The 20772-nt window shown below is 33.2% G+C and overlaps 1 protein-coding gene across 1 annotated transcript in view; it reads left to right on the top strand.

The window, feature by feature from the left end:
* CSMD3 (CUB and Sushi multiple domains 3) overlaps window positions 1-20772 on the top strand; it is a 1064314-nt gene that overhangs the window by 124528 nt on the left and 919014 nt on the right. The window contains exon 3 of the mRNA XM_004265377.3: window positions 17690-17802. Coding sequence (XP_004265425.1) covers window positions 17690-17802 — 113 coding nt within the window. The remainder of the gene's footprint in view (window positions 1-17689; window positions 17803-20772) is intronic.

Genomic DNA, 20772 nt, shown 5'->3' with positions numbered 1-20772 from the left:
GAAATCAGTTTTACAACAAATGCTAAAGGAACTTCTCTAGGCAGGAAACACAAGAGAAGAAAGAGACCAACAATAGCAAACCCAAAACAATTAAGAAAATGGTAATAGGAACATACATGTAGATAACTATGTTAAATGTAAATCGATTAAATGCTCCAATCAAGAGACACAGAATGGCTGAATAGATACAAAAACAAGACCCACATATATGCTGTCTACAAGAGACTCACTTCAGACGTAGGGACACATACAGACTGAAAGTGAGGGGATAGAAAAAGATATTCCATGCAAATGGAAATCAAAAGAAAGCTGGAGTAGCAATTCTCATATCAGACAAAATAGACTTTACAATAAAAACTATTACAGGAGACAAAGAAGGACAGTACATAATGATCAAGGGCTCAATCGAAGAAGAAGATATAACAATTGTAAATATTTATACATCCAACATAGGAGCACCTCAATACATAAGGCAAATGCTAACAGGCATAAAAGGGGAAATTGACAGTAACTCAATCATAGTAGGGGACTTTAACACCTCACTTTCACAAATGGACAGATCATCCAAAATGAAAATAAATAAGGAAATACAAGCTTAAAATGATACATTAAACAAGATGGACTTAATTGATATTTATAGGACATTCCATCCAAAAACAACAGAATACACTTTCCTCTCAAGTGCTCATGGAACATTCTCCAGGATTTATCATATCTTGGGTCACAAATCAAGCCTTGGTAAATTTAGGAAAATTGAAATCATATCAAGTATCCTTTCCGACAACAAGGCTATGAGAGTAGATATCAATTATAGGAAAAAAATCTGTAAAAAATACAAACACATGGAGGCTAAACAATACACTACTTAATAACCAAGAGATCACTGAAGAAATCAAAGAGGAAATCAAAAAATACCTAGAAACAAATGACAATGAAAACACAACAACCCAAAACCTATGGGATACAGCAAAAGCAGCTCTAAGACAGAAGTTTATAGCAATATAATCCTACCTCAGGAAACAGGAAACATCTCAAATAAACAACCTAACATTAAACCTAAAGCAATGAGAGAAAGAAGAAAAAAAAACACAAAAAAACCCCGAAGTTAGCAGAAGAAAAGAAATCATAAAGATCAGATCAGAAATAAATGAAAAAAAATGAAGGAAACAATAGCAAAGATCAGTAAAAGTAACAGCTGGTTCTTTAAGAAGATAAACAAAATTGATAAATCATTTGCCAGGCACATCAAGAGAACACTCAAATCAATAGAATTATAAATGAAAAAGGAGAAGTAACAACTGATACTGCAGAAATACAAAGTATCATGAGAGATTACTACAAGTAGCTATACGCCAATAAAATGGACAACCTGGAAGAAATGGACACATTCTTAGAAAAGTACAACCTTCCGAGACTGAACCAGGAAGAAATACAAACAGACCAATCACAAGAACTGAAATTGAGACTGTGATTAAAAATCTTCCAACAAACAAAAGCCCAGGACCAGATGGCTTCACAGGCGAATTCTATCAAACATTTAGAGAAGAGCTAATACCTATCCTTCCCAAACTGCTCCAAAAATTGCAGAGGAAGGAACACTCCCAAACTCATTCTATGAGACCACCATCACCCTGATACCAAAACCAGACAAGGATGTCACAAAGAAAGAAAACAACAGGCCAATATCACTGATGAACATACATGCAAAAATCCTCAACAAAATATTAGCAAACAGAATCCAATAGCGCATTAAAAGGATGATACACCATGATCAAGAGTGTTTTATCCCAGGAATGCAAGGATTCTTCAACATATGCGAATCAATCAATGTGATACACCATATTAACAAACTGAAGGAGAAAAACCATATGGTCATCTCAATAGATGCAGAGAAAGCTTTCGACAAAATTCAACACTCATTTATGATAAAAAGCCTCCAGAAAGTAGGCATAGAGGGAACTTACTTCAACATAATAAGTTCTGTATATGACAAACCCACAGCCAACATCATTCTCAGTGGTGAAAAACCGAAACCATTTCCAGGAAGATCAGGAACAAGACAAGGTTGACCACTCTCACCACTATTATTCAACATAGTTTTGGAAGTTTTAGCCACAGCAATTGAAGAAGAAAGATAAATAAAAGGAATCAAAATAGGTAAAGAAGAATTAAAGCTGTTGCTGTTTGCAGATGACATGATACTATACATAGGGAATCCTATAGACTCTATCAGAAAACTACTAGAGCTAATCAATGAATTTGGTAAAGTAGCAGGATAACAAATTAATGAACAGAAATCTCCTGCATTCCTATACACTAATGATGAAAAATCTGAAAGAGAAATTCAGGAAACACTCCCATTTACCATTGCAAAAAAAAAGCATAAAATACCTAGGAATAAACCTACAGACAAACGCCTTCTATACAGAAAGCGATAAGACACTGTTGAAAGAAATTAAAGATGATACAAACAGAAGGAGAGATATACCATGTTCTTGGATTGGAAGAATCAACAATGTGAAAATGAATATACTACTCAAAGCAATCTACAGATTCAATGCAATCCCTATCAAACTACCAATGGCATTTTTCACAGGACTAGAACAAAAAATCTCACAATTTGTAGGGAAACACAAAAGACCCCGAATAGCCAAAGCAAGCTGAGAAAGAAAAACAGCTGGAGAAATCAGAATCCCTGACTTCAGACTATACTACAAATCTACAGTAATCAAGGAAGTATGGTACTGGCACAAAAACAGAAATATAGATGAATGGAACAGGATAGAAAGCCCAGAGATAAACCCACACACACATGGTCACCTTATCTTTGATAAAGGAGGCAAGGATATCCAATGGAGAAAAGACAGTGTCTTCAATAGGTGGTGCTGGGAAAACTGGACAGCTACATGTAAAAGAATGAAGTTAGAACACTCCCTAACACCATATACAAAAATAAGCTCAAAATGGATTAAAGACCTAAATGTAAGTCCAGACACTAAAAAACTCTTAGAGGAAAACATAGGCAGAACACTCTGTGACATAAATCACAGCAAGATCCTTTATGACCCACCTCCTAGGGAAATGGAAATAAAAACAAAAGTAAACAAATGGGACCTAATGAAACTTAAAAGCTTTTGCACAGCAAAGGAAACCATAAACAAGATGAAAAGACAACCTTCAGAATTGGGGAAAATATTTGCCAATGAAGCAACTGACAAAGGATTAATCTCTAAAATTTACAAGCAGCTCATGCAGCTCAATATCAATAAACAAACACCCAATCTGAAAATAGGCAGAAGACCCAAATAGACATTTTTTCAAAGAAGATATACAGATTGCCAACAAACATATGAAAGGATGCTCAACATCACTAATCATTAGAGAAATGCAATTCAAAACCACACTGAGGTATCACCTCACACCAGTCAGAATGGCCATCATCAAAATATCTACGAACAATAAATGCTGGAGAGGGTGTGGAGAAAAGGGACCCCTCTTGCACTGCTGGTGGGAATGTAAATTGATACAGCCACTATGGAGAACAGTACGGACGTTCCTTAAAAAACTAAAAATACAACTACCAGATGACCCAGCAATCCCACTACTGGGCATATACCCTAAGAAAACCATAATTCAAAAAGAGTCACGTACTACAATGTTCATTGCAGCTCTGTTTACAACAGGTAGGACATGGAAGCATCCTAAGTGTCCATCGACAGATGAATGGATAAAGAAGATGTGGCAAATATATACAATGGAACATTACTCAACCATAAAATGAAATGAAATTGAGTTATTTGTAGTGAGGTGGATGGACCTAGGATCTGTCATACAGAGTGAAGTAAGTCAGAAAGAGAAAAACAAACACCGTATGCTAACACATATATATGGAATCTAAAAAAAAAAAAAATTATGAAGAACCTAGGGGCAGGACAGGAATAAAGATGCAGACGTAGAGAATGGACTTGAGGACACGGGGAGGGGCAAGGGTAAGCGAGAGAGTGGCACGGACTTACACATACTACCAAATGTTAAAATAGACAGCTAGTGGGAAGCAGCCGCATAGCACAGGGAGATCAGCTCAGGGATTTGTGACCACCTAGAGTGGTGGGATGGGGGGGTGGGAGAGAAATTCAAGAGGGAGGAGAAATGGGGATATATGTATATGTATAGCTGGTTCACTTTGTTATAAAGCAGAAACTAACACACCATTTTAAAGCAATTATACTCCAATAAAGATGTTAAAAAAAAAAGAAACAATTTAGAATTCTCAAGAAAAAAAAAGAAATAAAAATGAAGTACATAATTTAAGAATATAAAGTTTATGTTCTGACCAGTACTACATTATGACTTTATGATAATAATCAATTAATAATAAAATAATCAATTATTTATATTTGATATTTATTTACAAATTTATTTTAAAATTTCCATGGAATATCCTTCTCCATCCCTTCACTTTGAGCCTATGTATGTCCTTAAAGCTGAATGAGAAAAATTGAAAGCATATTATATTGCAAATAGTAACAAAAGTAGTAATTTGTTGATATAAATTTGATGAGTATTATACAGAATCTAAATGATAAAAAATTGTAATATAGTGCTGTAAGGCATAATGTTGGAAAATGGAGATCTTCACTATATTCATGGTTATATTTACTACATATTATTTATGAATATGAACAATATGAAATACATATTATTTCATTCTTTGAAATTAAAATACAGTACTATCCAAAACTCCTAATGTATTTTGTGTTACTTGAAAAAACGATGCGATAGTTTGAGAATATAATATAATGTTGAGGTAGAGAACAACTTTCCCACAAAAATTATTAGAAAATTCATAAATGACTTGTTAGACCATAGAAACAAATGGCCATAGGGTATACTCTATGGCAGTGCACTCCACTGTTTTAACTGTACTTCCAAGTCCCTGTCTCCAGGCTATCAGAAAGGTTTGACTAAGAGTGGTACAACCCAATCCAGTTTGCTGTCTATGAAGATTTCCACCTTCAGAGTGAGAATCAGTCCTTGTATCCTGATTATCTCTCTCGTATAACACAATGTCTGGGAAATGCAGATACGCTACTGCCTGACTTCCCGGCATAGACAGTGTGTGTGTGTTTGTGTGGTAATTGCATGTGTGATATTAACAACTGTATACTCAATAAATAAAGAGAAGTAACACCAGGGTTTTCTCATTTGTCTCTTATATTAATGAGATCCAAATGGCAACATGAATTTTGCTTACTGTTAATCCAAATATGACCTTAGTAATTGCACTGTATAGAAAATACAAATGAATCAACGGACAAAGGATTAACCTCTGAAATATATAAAAAGCTCATGCTGCTCAATATTAAAAAAACAAGCAACCCAATCCAAAAATGGGCAGAAGACCTAAATAGACATTTCTCCAAAGAAGATATACAGATGGCCAAGAAGCACATGAAAAGATGCTCAACATCACTAATTATTAGAGAAATGCAAATCTATACTACAATGAGGTATCAGCTCACACCAGTTAGAATGGGCATCATCAGGAAGTCTACAAACAACAAGTGCTGGAGAGGGTGTGGAGAAAAGGGAACCCTCTTGCACTGTTGGTGGGAATGTAAATTGATACAGCCACTATGGAGAACAGTATGGAGGTTCCATAAAAAACTAAAAATAGAATTATCATATGACCCAGCAATCCCACTACTGGGCATATACCCAGAGGAAACCATAATTCAAAAAGACACACGCACCCCAATGTTCATTGCTGCACTATTTACAAGAGCCAGGTCATGGAAGCAACCTAAATGCCCATTGACAGACGAATGGATAAGAAGATGTGGTACATGTATACAATGGAATATTACTCAGCCATAAAAAGGAATGCAATTGGGTCATTTGTTGAGAAGTGGATGGATCTAGAGACTATCATACAGAGTGAAGTAAGTCAGAAAGAGAAAAACAAATATCGTATATTAACACATATATGTGGAACCTAGAAAAATGGTACAGATGAACCCGTTTGCAGGGCAGAAATTGAGACACAGATGTAGACAACAAACTTATGGACACCAAGGGGGGAAAGCAGTGGGGGGTGGGGGGGTGATGAATTGGGCGATTAGAATTGACATGTATACACTGATGTGCATAAAATTGATGACTAATAAGAACCTGCTGTATAAAAAAAAAGAAAAAAAAAGAAAAAAGAAAATACAGACTCCACAAAACACAGAAATTGAGAATAGAAGTGGGTTTTTCTATGGACGAGCTTGAAAAAATTGTTATACTGTGGCTAGTATTCTCCTCCCCCCAATTTTAGATAACTTAAGATGTATTTCATTGCCATAGGGCATACAAGCAAATTAGAAAAAATGCCAATTAAAATTTTGATGCACCTTAGGCAGTTAATGACTCTTCTCCTTAGATATCATTCTTGACTTTGGAGCATTCAAATTAATGACTGGATAGATCTCAAGGACAGACAGGGTTTCTAGAACTTTTTGTCAAGATAAAAGACTCTTTCAAAGCTGAGTAAGGCAAGGATTCAAGAGTATACACAATCATTTGTTGTTTATACTAGGCATGTTGCCAAAAAGAATTGAGGTGGCTTTTAGTAAAGAAACAGACTAAATTAAATCATTAAAACACGGGTCAAAACATAAAACATAAGATGTCATCATCGAGCTTAACCACTTTGTTCTATGGATTATATTTATTCAATCTTTTACAGCAAAACTATGAAAAGTTTACTTCCGTTACCCTGTTTTCAGTAAAACAGCACTGATATCTTAAAAGTAAACTACACATGGTGTTATGTCAGTAACTAGCAATATTTCTTGTGTAACTCATTCTTCATAAACATTCATTTCTCATCTGTAAAATGGCATATCAAAAGGCCTGTTTATCTCACAGAGAGCAACTTGATGTTCTAATAAATATAAATGTTTTTCATAACTAAAAATTTCATTTAGCATCCTAAAACCCTAAATAAAACTTTTAGATTAGGCATCCCAGATTAGCTCTTTTTGAATTCTTTTAGATTTGTTAATATATGTATTCTAAGGGGATCTATAGATATTCTGTATCTGTTAAAAACTAACATCTTCTGAATACACAGGCTATATCAGGCTATTTATATGCAACTCTCATAGCATCATTTCAGATATTCTTCCCAATTCTCCTATCATACAGATGAGAAAAATTTCAGAAATATCAATAACTTTCACAAGATCAAAAAATTAGGTTTCCAGGGCTTCCCTGGTGGCGCAGTGGTTGGGGGTCCACCTGCCGATGCGGGGGACGCGAGTTCGTGCACCGGTCCGGGAGGATCCCTCATGCTGAGGAGCGGCTGGGCCTGTGAGCCATGGCCGCTGAGCCTGCGCGTCCAGAGCCTGTGCTCCGTAACGGGAGAGGCCACAACAGTGAGAGACCCGCGTACCGCAAAAAAAAAAAAAAAAAAAAAGGTTTCCAAGAGACTGAAGTTTGAATCTAAATAGGTTAGAGCACAGCTCATTGGTTACATTTATTTTTATTTTTCAATTATACCATTTTTGAATGATGGATAAGATTTACTTTAAACTAGACAACTATAGAAACAGATAACTTTTATTAACCATTTTTTAATTCTGTAATTTTACTAAATCTAAACTAAAAGGTCAAGAGAATTAAAGGGTATAAGGACCCATATTTATATCAGGAAACACTTTTTAAAAAATTACCCTTTTGCTTTTATGACATAACATACATCCAAAGGCATATATGCGTCAAAAAATGATTGTGTCAAAGAGAACTAATCTTTCATAGATGTTTCAATTTGATATTCTAAATATATCTAGAAGATATTGAGCCCTCATAGAAAAAGGATTGAATTTATCAAATAAAAAATATATAATTAAGTGCATGGTCATGTACTTTTTAGAAGACATTTTTATTGTATCTATAACTGGTATTTTTAGAAAAACATCACAAGTTAACTCTATGTACATTCAGAAATGGTATTTAACAAATCCTTAACTTACATTGATTTTATAAAGATTATAATAGTTATTTGGACCAAAGTTTGGAAGGACAAAAAATTAATTTAAAGGATTCAAGAAACAATTATTTTCTAAATAATCTTCTTAACTAAGTGCAGATTTTAAAACACTAATATTAGAAAATCATAAATTTGTACATACGTATATACCAAATGTAAGGACATTATAAAATCAGTGGCAAGATCTGGTAATAAAATATTATCTTCAAACTTCTATATATTAAAAATTAATACAGTATATGTATATTTCTTTAAAGATTTGCTTCTTTGAGGTATTTGTTCAAAAATAAAATTTCAGAATCTTGCCATATATGTGACACTTTTCTTGGTGGATAGAAGGGCTAAAAAATGCATAGAATATGGAAACTTGCCATGAAAGCTACCAATATATTTGTGGTATTTTTTTTTTTTTTACCTGCATGAACCAATCAGAGCAACCTCATTTCATTCATTTAATAAATAGTGATTTCTAATTACAAAGTCAAATATTTTGGAGTGAGATGTGATCACTGGAAAATATTCAAGTAAAAAGAAAAATAATATTAATACAACCCACTGCCACAAAAGATCTATTGTTATACTGGTATTGTTTGATGTGTCAATTCATATTTCCACATGAATTTCCTATGTTCACTTTATGCTCTTTTAAAAAATATATTTTATATATAAATATGTAACTATGTAACATACAGATTATGATTACAGATATTATGATTATTAACATACAGAGTTAAAGATATTCTCAAGCTATATTTTGAGGGAAGAAAATGTTTTCTCCACGGGATAGTGGTTTTATAGTATTTGTGCATCTCTCAGGGTTCAGACAAGAAGGAAAGAAACTGACATACTTAAAGTAGGAACACATTTAATAACAAGATTTCTGAATTTAAGGCTGCGGTATGAAGGTCAGAGAGAACCTTCACTAGCTTTCAAGAAATCAGAAATTTGCAGAAATTGCAGGAAAACACTAATTGCGAGCTCAGTTTTTTGCAGCACCGAAACAATTGTTTTAAATAAGAATTCTGGTAAGCTGATGAAAAATCTTCACCTCTAACACCTGCTGAATCCAATGCACTTACCTACCAAGACATAATAATGGCTTATACTCAATTCACATTCTAAGTCTTATGGAATTGCCTTCATTGGCAAAATCTAATAGACAACTTTGCTGGCAAAGAGAGGTAGTCTAGCAAGCGTAGTTCCAAGATTCACAGGCACTTCAGTACAATGGAAAGAACAGAAAAGAGTAGAAATGAATGTTAGTTGCCTACTTTTCTATCTATATCTTTACAATGTTCATAGTCACATCCATATTTATCTTATCCCTACCCATACCCTATGTATATCATTATCTATATCCATTTCCATATCTAAATCTATACCTAGCACATGTTTCTAACATTGTGAATTTGCCATCCTCACACATGATGGCTTTTTGGGAATTTTATGTTTGATAGAAGCTACAGCTCATTTACTCTCAACAAATTCTATAATCATTCAAATATTGCTGCAGCCATCTTTTTCTTTAATATTACAATTACTGTCATCTTGACATAACCATGAATTATGCTGTTGTACTTCATGTACCCCAATATCAATAGGGTATGCATGATTTTTTCTCACAGAACAGTCATTACTTTAAAGATCTATTTGTTCCTGTGGTTTTCCCATTCATTTTGAAATTAAATAGGTTAACAGTTTGTTTCAGCTGACAATTCACTGTATATTACCTGGATTATTTTTAAGAACTGTATAACCAAAGTAAAATTGTAAGATTATTCAAATCCAAAACTCTTACTGTGAGTAATGAGAAACCACCGTGGAAATGCTGGTGTTATAATAGAATTTATCCTAGTCTTAGTATGCCACTGAGTGCAGACAAAAGGGCAATGGATTTTGAGTCATAGCACTAATGAAACTAACGTTTTATGGCTATTTCTTAGGTTCCAAAAAATAAGAATATATTAAAAAAAGAATGTGTAGAACTGAGTCACTTTGCTGTACAGCAGAGATTGGCCCAGCATTGTAAATCAACTCTACTTCAATGAAAAAAAAAAATACACCAGACCATTCACGTGAATTGTCTTACTCAACAATCACAAAATCCTGGGACTTTGGTAATGTTACCAGTTTTTAAATAAAGCTCCCTCTCTCTCTCTTTCTGCATTCCTCATGTCTGTTTTCCCTCTGTCTCACTATAAGCAGTAATATGCTAATAGCCATTTAATTTAAAACTGTGACTTTTATGTTAATTCTCTTAACTAGAGAAAGTTTGACATATTGCAATCAGTTGATAGGTACATTAAAAATGTATATATTAAAAGAGCCCTTTGATTACATTGTTAAAGATAGTATAGATCTAGTCATTCTCCATGCTCATGTCTCATGGAAATAATAACATCTCACTGTTAAAAGTTGATAACCACATTTAGATAATGATACAGGCATCATTTTTATCCACCAGTGTTGATGTTTTAAGGGTTTCTGTTACATTAAGCTATAAAATGGCACATTTATTGCCATTAATTTAAGAAGATCTTAAACAAACAGCCTGTTATTTAAAAAGCATATGCATTGACATTTTAAATGACTTTCTGGTAATTTAAATTTCTATCATTTTTGCATTAATTACCAAATAATTATTTTAGTACTTTTCATATTAGTCATTATATAAAGTTACAAGTTAATCATTTAATTCTCTCTGTAACTAGTTACTCATTACAGTATGAGATATCATTAATGTTTCTGAATCTTTTTAAGAGGAAATGCTTCAAGAATGTTTTCATCTATTAAAAGCAGGCATGAGAAGTGATAGGACCACTTGCTTTAAGTGTGTGAATTTTAACACATTCCACAGCTTCTGATGAATGTTTTGTCTAGTAAGTAACAAAATGCTAAAATACGATTAGGGGTGCATGCGGGATTAGGGGAAAGGTAGAATAGTGGTTATACATTAGAAACTATTAAATGTAAGATGAAAAAACAACCAACATGCTCTGCCGTCCTGTCACTAGAGAGAACTTACTGAAACAATGGCCATAAAGTAGTTCATGATGAAACATTCACCAAATACAAATGTGAAATAGAGGAAATGTTTTGAATTTTTAATGAAACTAAACGTATTAAAGGGAAATTATTGTTCTTTAATCTGAGTTTACATGCATTTTTAAGCATCAAATTTATGGTGAGAGAAAATGTTGATTGTTGTGATGTCATAAAACAAAGTAGCTACATAGCAAAATTAATATATTTCAATACTTTATTGGCTACTCCTCAAATTTTAACTTTTATAAAAAATAATATCTGAAGGACATTAACACTGCATCATCTAGGACTTTCCCCTGACATTTGTGTTTGCTACTCTTATTTAGTTTTCCTAGTCAGGAAATATCTTTGCTAACCACTGGTAACCTTTGCCATAAAGGTATCAACATGTACAGGCAGTGGTTCCCCATTAATTTCCAGGCCTTTAATTCAATGACTTCATAATTATGACACAGTTTTTTACCAGGCTCAACTACTTAAAGCTATCATGTGATCAAGTTTTTATCTATTTCACATATATGTTAAGAAATTTATATGGGCATTGTGGAGAAAAAAAGATGAATTAAATATGCATTTTTGCCCTCATGGAAAAATCATTTCCCCTATGGGAAAATCATAAGGAGAGAGAGAGACTGGAGTTGGAAGTTATGGGTTTATATCTTTGCTCCACTGCCTACCAGCTGTATGGATTTAAACAATTTACTAATCAATTCTGAGCTGTGATTTCTTCAATTGTAATTCAGTGAAAATAAAATTACACTCTGGTATTCTTTAAAAGGAACATAAAATGTCATTCACTATGCAAATTTATCATATGTCAATAAGAAGGGAATATAATTGATAAGGTATAAAACAATATATAAAAAACTAAATTTCACAAATATCTGAATTCCATGAAAAATATTATGCTTATCCATAAAATATTATGCTTTTACAGTACATAGAAAATGTGTTAAATTCAGGTAAAATACATGTATATTTAACTACTGTAATTTATAACTCACATTGAAGATAAAAATCGTATTAGTTTTACCTGGAAAATAAATGTTTAAATTATATAGTTATATCCTAAAAGATATTTCAAATAGGTATACATAAAATATATGGTCTCCCTTTAACTCTTGAGATTAATAACATGGTAAAAAATAACTCTGAACAAGAGTCTCTAAATAGACTATTTGGATTTTCTTAACCATTGGCATTTCTTTACATTCTCATGATTCTTGAAAACACTGTTCTAAGAACAAATTTTTGGTTTGAAAAAGAAAGCATTATGATGGCTTTCACATTTTTCTATCATTCCAGTTCATTAATTTAACCATGTTAAGAGAGCTTCTTACATGGAATGCATTGCATGAAGAACTGGTGATAAACTATTGAGTTCCAAGCATTGACTTCAAAATTTAAAGGTAAAAGGTTCTAAGTATTGCCTAAAAATATTGGATTATTTAATGTATCTGAACAAGTATAAAAATCTGAGACTGCATGTAAAATAATTTGTATGTACATTAGTAGTTCAAATATTTAATATTTTGATTAATAAATGTGCCAAAGACAATGAGAGGATAAACAGGGTGTTCACTAGAAAATGGGACAAAACAGTATGTTGTAGTCTTAGACCTGGCCCTATTTTGAACTTGATCCAGTTGTTTAATATCTCCCAGTCCCTTATGCCTTCTAATCTGAGGGTGAAATTGCATGTTTTACCTATATAGAAAGGTTTTCAAAACATTATTTTCAAATAAATGTTGCGCTGATAAGCTCTGAATCTACTTGTTTTGTATAATATCAACATGAGTCTCAGTGAATTACAGTGGTCACTAGGTTCCATGGGACCTCTATTTTCATTTGTATAATAAATTAATATTTTAGACACTTTTTAAAAATGTGTATTTCAAAGCCCAAAAGAGAGCTATGCATTGGTTTCCTACTGTTGATGCAACAAATTACTGCAAACTTAGTGGTTTGAACAACATAAATTTATTATCTTGCAGTCCGGAGAACTGAAGTCCAAAATGTATTTAAGTGGGCTGAACTCAAGGTGTCAGCAGGACTGCATCTCTTACGGAGGGTCTAGGAGAAAATCTGTTCCTTGACTTCTCCAGCTTATAGGGGCTGCTTGCCCTTCTTTGGCTTGTGTCCCTCTTCTAGCTTCATAGCCAGAAACTGCATCACTCAAACCTCTGCTTTCATTGTCACATCTCCTACTCTCTCTCTGATCCTCCTACCTTCCTTTGATAAGGACCCTTGTGAATACTCTGATCCATCCAGATAATCTAGGGTAATTTACTATTCTTAAGATTTTAACTTAATCACATCTGTAAAGTTCCTTTTGTCATACAAGGTGACATATTTAAATATTCCAGGGATTAGAGCCCAGGCAATTTTGGAAGGCCACTTTTCATAGTATAATATCATATATAACATCATAACAGTCTGGTTATAAGGTAAATAGGTTCTCAGGCTTTTTTTTGTCGCAAAATCATTTGTCCTTTTTTTTCCCTGACAATGTTTCTTATTTTTCTGAAAAAATACTCTGAGCATTTAAAGTGGGGAATACTTTATTTTTACATCTTTATATCAAGAAATAATGTTGAAAAAATCTAGAAAATTATTTAACAACCAATTAGTTCCCCAATTACCCAGAAATTCTAGTACTAGGTATATTCTCAAGAGAAATATGTATAAATGCTTACAAAACATGTAACACATGTTTGTAGCAGTATTAGTTATAAAAGACCCAACTGGAAAAAAAAGTCCACCAACAATAGAATGGATAAATAAATTGAAGTATATTCATAAAATGGAATCCTATAGAGCAATGAAAATTAAGTTCCATACTACTGCTATAATAATACAAAGGTAATGTTGAGTCAAAGAAGCCAGAGGCAGAATAATTTTATTATATGATTTTATTTATATAAAGTTTTAAGACATGGAAAACTAATTTGTTTCATTAGGAGTCCGGGGCTGCACCTAGCCTCTGATACATACCCATTACGGTAGGCAGAATAATGATTCCAGAATAATGGTTCCCTCAGAACCTGCGAATATGTTCTATCACATGGCAAAAGGAATTTTACAAATGGAATTAAGATTACAGATGTTATAATAGGAAGATATTTGAATTATCCATTTGGGCACAATCTAATTACATGAGCATTTAAAAGCAGAGGCAGAAGAGGCAGAGAACTTCTTCCAGCCTGAGCAGCAGAGGGATGAAATAGAAGGAGAAACCACAGATATCTGAAGAATAAGAAGAACTTGGACTGCCATTGCTGACTCTGGAGATGGAGGATGGGGGCCACAAACCAAGGAATGCCTTCAATTTCTAAAAGCTGAGAATAACCCCAAGCTAACAGCCAGCAAGGAAAGGAGGACCTTAATCTTACAATTTCATGAAACTGAATTCTGGCAATAGCCTGCTGAATTTGGAAGTGAAGCAGATGTAACTGCATAGTTTCCAGAAAGCAATGCAGCCAAGCTGACACCATGATTCCATTCTTGCGAGACTCTAAGCAGAGAATCAATTGAGTTATGTTCTGCCTAGATCCACGTAACTGTGAGATAATAATGGGTGTTGTTTAAGTTTGTGATAACTTGGATTAAGTATAGGAAAATAATATGCTTGTTCTTTATAAGAAAACTAGGCACATAATAAAAATTTACAATATCTGACCATGAAGCAAATTTGAATGAATTTCAAAGGATTAAATTCATAGAGAAAATGTTATCTGACTATAATGTAAATGAGATACACATTGGTAACAAAATACAACTAAAGTAACCCATATGTTTATAATTTAAGCGATGTATTTCTAACCATGGAACAAAGAGGAAATCACAAAGGAATATAGAAAAAAGTTTGACTAGGTCCTTTGCAGGGTGTAGCTTATGCAGCAAAAAGAGGAAAATTTAAAGCTGTAAATGCTTATATACTCTAGAGAAAATTGCTATGAAAGTGTTTAAGAATGGACTTTTCTGTATTTTCTGTGTATATATATATATATATATATATTTTTTTTTGCCTCACCGTGCGGTATGTGGGAATCTTAGTTCCTGACCAGGGATCGAACCCGCGCCCCTTGAAGTGGAAGCGTGGAGTCTCAACCAATGGACTTCCAGGGAAGTCCCAAGAGTGGACTTTGATAAGGATGTTGATGAAAACATACTGAACAAAGTATATATAACCCAAATGTTCATCAACAGTGAGTGAATAAATGAATTGTGGTATATATATTGCAGTAGATTCCTCTACAACAGTGGTTCTCAAAATGTGAACCATGTATCCTTGAAAGTTCTGAGACATTTTCAGGGGGTCCATGAAATCAAAATTATTTCCATAATACTATTGAGGCATTATTCACCTTTTTCTCTGTATTGGCATTTGCCCTCATGCACAAAAGTAATGCTGGGTATAAAACTGCTGGTGCATTAACACAAGTCAGTGACTTCAAACTGTACTAGTAATCATTAGTTATTGTATTCTATACTGCCACACACTTGCAGTGCCAAAAAAAAAAAATCCAATTGTACTTAAGAATGTTCCTGCTAAAGCTATAACTAATTATGTCATTAAATGTCCACCCTGTAATACTCCTCTTTTTAATGACCTGTGCGACAAAATGGAAAAAAATGAAAAAACAACAAACAAAAACCTTTCTATGCCTACTAAAATATGATGGTTGTCTGAAGGAAAAATAGCTTGAGTTATCAGCTGAACTAGCCACTTTTTTCATGGAACAAACTTTTTATTTGAAAGAATGATTAACAGATAAACTATGGTTAGTCACACTTAGGCATTTGGTATCTATTTCCCCCCTGCCCCTCCGAAAAATATGAACCTGACTTGTTACTTCAAGGAAAACAACTGACAGGATTTGCTGTTAGCGATGAAGTCTGAGTTTTCAAGTAAAAAATTAGAATTTTGGAAAACTTCAATCCACCACTGTAAGCTTTAGAGCTTCCCCAAGTTTAAAGATTTTTCTGGTGCGATCAATAGAAATAAAAATGTGAGTTTTAAATATTTTATAATGAAGTGTATTAATATTTGGAAGATCTCTCTGACTCAGTGAACCAATGTATTTCAAATGACCAATGCATGTATAATGTTGAAAAATGCATGAGTAAATACAATCTATTGCAAGGACAAGGTGAACCAAAATATTTTAATGTTACAGAGTGCAAAAAAATTAGCTGATATGGTTTGAATTCAACATTGCAACTAGTCAAGTTTTTATGTAGTATCAAAGAAGAATAACCACTTTTACAAGCAAAAGCTATTAGAATACTCTTCCCTTTTACAACTAAATGTCTAAGTGAGATCAGGGTTCTTCATACCCATCAAACAAAATAACATATTGCAATATATTCAATAAAGAAGCAGATATGGTAATCTAGCTACTTTCTACTAACGGGACAGGCATTAAAGAGATTTGCCAAAATAAAGCACAGTGTATTCTTCTCGTTTTTTGTTTTGGAAAAGATAGTTATTTAATACTAAAATATTATTTATGTCAACACATAATGGATTTATTCTAGATATTTAAAAATGATATTACTAATGCACATTTTAAAATGTTTCTCAGTTTACACTTAAATAGCGTATTGATAGATCTAGCCCGCAATATCTTTTTGGGGTTCTTAATACATTTTTAGAGTAAGTAGGCCTGAGACAAACGAGAACTACTGCTATTCAGAAATAAAAATATTTGATAATTTCAGTACAGACTAATTCTACCTATGTAATGTTGGGCAAAAATAGCAAGTATATTAAAAAATAATATAATTCCATTGCATAAAATTCTCAATCCTTACTCTCATATTAAGAATAAAAAAATGAGAACGTTACATAAAGGCAATTCATAGAAAATTTTTAAAGTTATTCATCTTCATTAGTTTTATAAAAATTATATCCAATGAATGTGCTTTTTCTTATTTTTCTTTTCTGCTTTATTAAGTGTCAATTGTAAATTATATTTTATATAATCGAGCTTATTATATGCAATAATTTATTAGAAAAATAAGTAGTAAATTATGGGCAAAAATATCAGACAAATATTTGTTATGTAAACTTATGCATTATTAACCTAAAATAATTTGCAACTATTAATTTTAATAGAATTTCCTGGAATCTGATAAAACAAAATCACTTCTCACATGCAGACATTTTACTTTCAAGATTTCATATTTAGATCACATCTCTTCCTTTAATATTAAATTTCATGAAATATTTCCCACTCATATATATTTTAAACTGTCAGGAAAATTCAACAAAAATATCTTCTAAGTGTTATTAAAATCAACAGCTAAAATATGCACAGACCCATAATCTCATAACTTACCTCCCAAAGTCTGAATTGATCAATATTTTCATATAGATGATATATGGGATAGACATGATAAACAGTAATAGCACACACACATAAACATATTTATATATACTTATAGCAATTGCTTCCGATGAGTGACATGTTCTAATCAACATGTCATAAGTTAATTCACACCACACATACTCACAAAGCTTAGGGATTTGATAAAATGACTTTTAATACTCTTTAACTCTATTAGGAAAAATATCTATAGCTAATAATTAATTCTATGTTTCAGGTTAACAGGATTCCATCTGCCACCACCAGTGACAAGTACCAAATCTGTGTTCTCACTACGTTTGACCAGTGATTTTGCAGTTAGTGCTCATGGATTTAAAGTATACTATGAAGGTAAGTGATGGTAATATAAAAGGACCACTGCCCAGTTCAATGTAGTAAAACCAAAATTCTCCAGGGTAAAAACAGAAGAAAAATCACCAGGACAGAAGTTATAGTTCATCCTGCTACATCAAATTTTATACCAAGATTCACTTTCTCAATAATCATCAATATATAATAAAAAGCTAGAATTAGTAGGCTTTAATGTTTCATTGCAGCGTGCCTAGACAGAGGAAAATCTTGCCCTTAAATCTTCTTAGGAGATGAGACCATGGCATCTCTATAGGTTTAAACCTTAATAAAAGGGAACAGAATCTGAGAGTAAAAGGAAACTAGGCCTGATTTGAGATTCAGGCATCACAGACTCCACCCTATTCTCCTCTGTTCTTTGCCTCTCTGCCATAAAATAAACTGGTCATTTGTGTTCTCTGCTAGTTAGAATAAAGAGAAAATTCTATTAAGAGACAAGAGTTGACATTTTTCATTTTAAACCAGTATTTCCAGTCCCACAGATCCATAATCCCTTAACCACAAAGAGGAAAATAAAGAAGCACTTGAAACTGATGTTTTTTATCTGGAAGTTTGCTACAAGCTCACTTAGTATCAAAACCTGAACTTACTGGAGGTCATTTATAATCTTTATTTATCCCACATAGTGTGGGTACTCATGTTTCACTATACAATTATTGTTTCATAATTGGGTAACACCACAGGCTCTGCTGATGGTGTTAAAAATGTACAGAATCTGTATTGTTTTCCCTTTTTGAAGTGTAAAAAAATCTGAAGGTAAAAATAACCTGTTCTCAAGTGCTTCATATTGAGGTCATGTAGTTGTAATTTCTTCTCTATGTGACTTGACAATAAAATCTCACCTAGTTTAGGGAAGGGTCCCTTCCTTACCCATAGGAATAGCATAACAAAATTCAACTCGCCTCCCCAGGTCCATATGACCGAAAATGCACCACACCAGATGTAACATCATGATAAGAGATATACAAATACAGTAGCAGGGGTGGTTACTTTCTAAAGCACATAATAATTCAAAATATAATATGTTTAAAGAGCACACTAGAAAACAATCATATATAAAATAGAATTGCTTTAGTATACAGGTTAACCGTTTGCATGTGGGGAAAGTTCTAAACTGAAAGTTTCATCTAGTGCTTTCTCCCTAGGAAAAAAATACCTGCTAGCAAACTGTTGAGTAAAAATATTTTCTCTTTTTTAATATTCTTAATAATGCCATATCACAGCAGTTTTGAACACTATTTTCTACCTAATACATTTCTGAACTGTCTTTCTCTAGCAGGGGAGGATGCATTCCAAGACTTATTTTCCTCCATTGTGATAGTAATAATCATTATTTTTGAAGGTACTTTCACAATAGTTGCATATTTTTATCTTGGCAACTTAATTCATAGTTTAAAATACTGCAAACACAAAGGTTTAATTTTAAGTGTAATTTTGGCAATATTGAAGGAGTTAGTAATACAATAGTTTTTTATTAAAGGCTCCATAATAGAAAACTTGCACTCTGTTCATCAAAGTATAAAGATATTTTAGGTTAGTTTATTCTTTCAGTGAATACTAAGTATACTGAAATTGTAGGAACTTGGAAGATGTATTATAATATTGCCATACTTTCTGGTTTGACTGTCGAGTTTCATGAAATACTGTCAAAAATATTTTCATAGCTCTCCATTGTTTCTACATATACAACATTAAATTTCTGTCTTTTCTGCTTCAGTGAAAATGGATTCATATATCTTCATGACATTTCAATGTATGTTTGGGAGATCCTGACTTAAAATATAAGGTACTAGGCAGCTGGGTAGTACTGAGGGATTGGTCATCATCCTGCAGAAAATCTTCAGGTATTGATTTGTGATGGGTATCTTCTACCATGTATATTAGTTTTCTATGGCTACCATAGCAAACAACCAGAAATTTAGCAGCAAAACAACAAAAATATATTATCTCACAGTTTTGTAGCTGAAAAGTCCTGATCGTCTCTGCTAGTCCTCTGCTCAGAGTTTCATAAGGCTGAAATAAAAATGTCAGCTGGTTAGGCTTTTGTCAGAAGGCTCTGGAAAAGATCTATTGCCCACCATTTCTAGAGGCCTCTCTCTTCCTTGCATGTAAGACCTACATTTGTGAGCTAGCCACTGGTGAAACGAATCCTTCTCATACTTGAAATCTCTCTGATGTTCCCTTCTTAGTGCATCTCTCTACTACCTTCTTTTCCCACACATCTCTGACTTCAGCTGGATAAATTTCTTAGCTTCTAAGGGCCTATGTCATTAGATTAGCCTTGATTATCCATGTAGACCCAATCTCCCCAAGTTAAAGTCCTTAAGCAAAGTCCTTTTTGCAAGGTAATATGATATATTCACAGGTTCCAGGGACTCTGGGGTGTGTGTGTGGGCATGTGGGTTAGGCTTCATTAGTCCTACCACACCATGTGCAACACTATGTAATATTTTACAGAGGGAGTAGCTACAAGCATTTATTTATTTAACCATAGCCAATAACACTGTCAAGGCCAACTGGTAAGTATTGCGAAGTTCAGAAAACTTAGTTTGAAATTTCAAAGCCTGTCCTCTAAATTTACACCTGTATTTTTGTTTTGTTTTTTTTGCAGGATGAACCTAATGTCTGAATCTCATTTATTTTCATTTCATCTCCCTCCATATAATCACTTACTAATAATTATTTTCTTTATTTTTTAAAGTTTCCTGAGACTTTGTCCTTGTATACTAGAATTTATGAGATCTCTATTTATTAGTGATATTTGTGCACTTTTCTGTGTTTCTCAAACTGCCAATAGTGGACCACATGTATCAGAATCATCTGGAGAATTTGCTAAAATGTAGAATTCTTGGCCCCAATTACAATCCTGAATCAGACTGTGGAGTGAAGCCGTAGAATATTTGCAATTCCAGTTGCAAATCCAATGTAGAATAATTGATAAATGTACGTCAT

This window comes from Orcinus orca, chromosome 17 (assembly GCF_937001465.1).
Source record: "Orcinus orca chromosome 17, mOrcOrc1.1, whole genome shotgun sequence".
In the NCBI taxonomy this organism is placed as follows: Eukaryota; Metazoa; Chordata; class Mammalia; order Artiodactyla; family Delphinidae; genus Orcinus; species Orcinus orca.
This window is presented reverse-complemented; position numbering and strand designations above follow the sequence as displayed.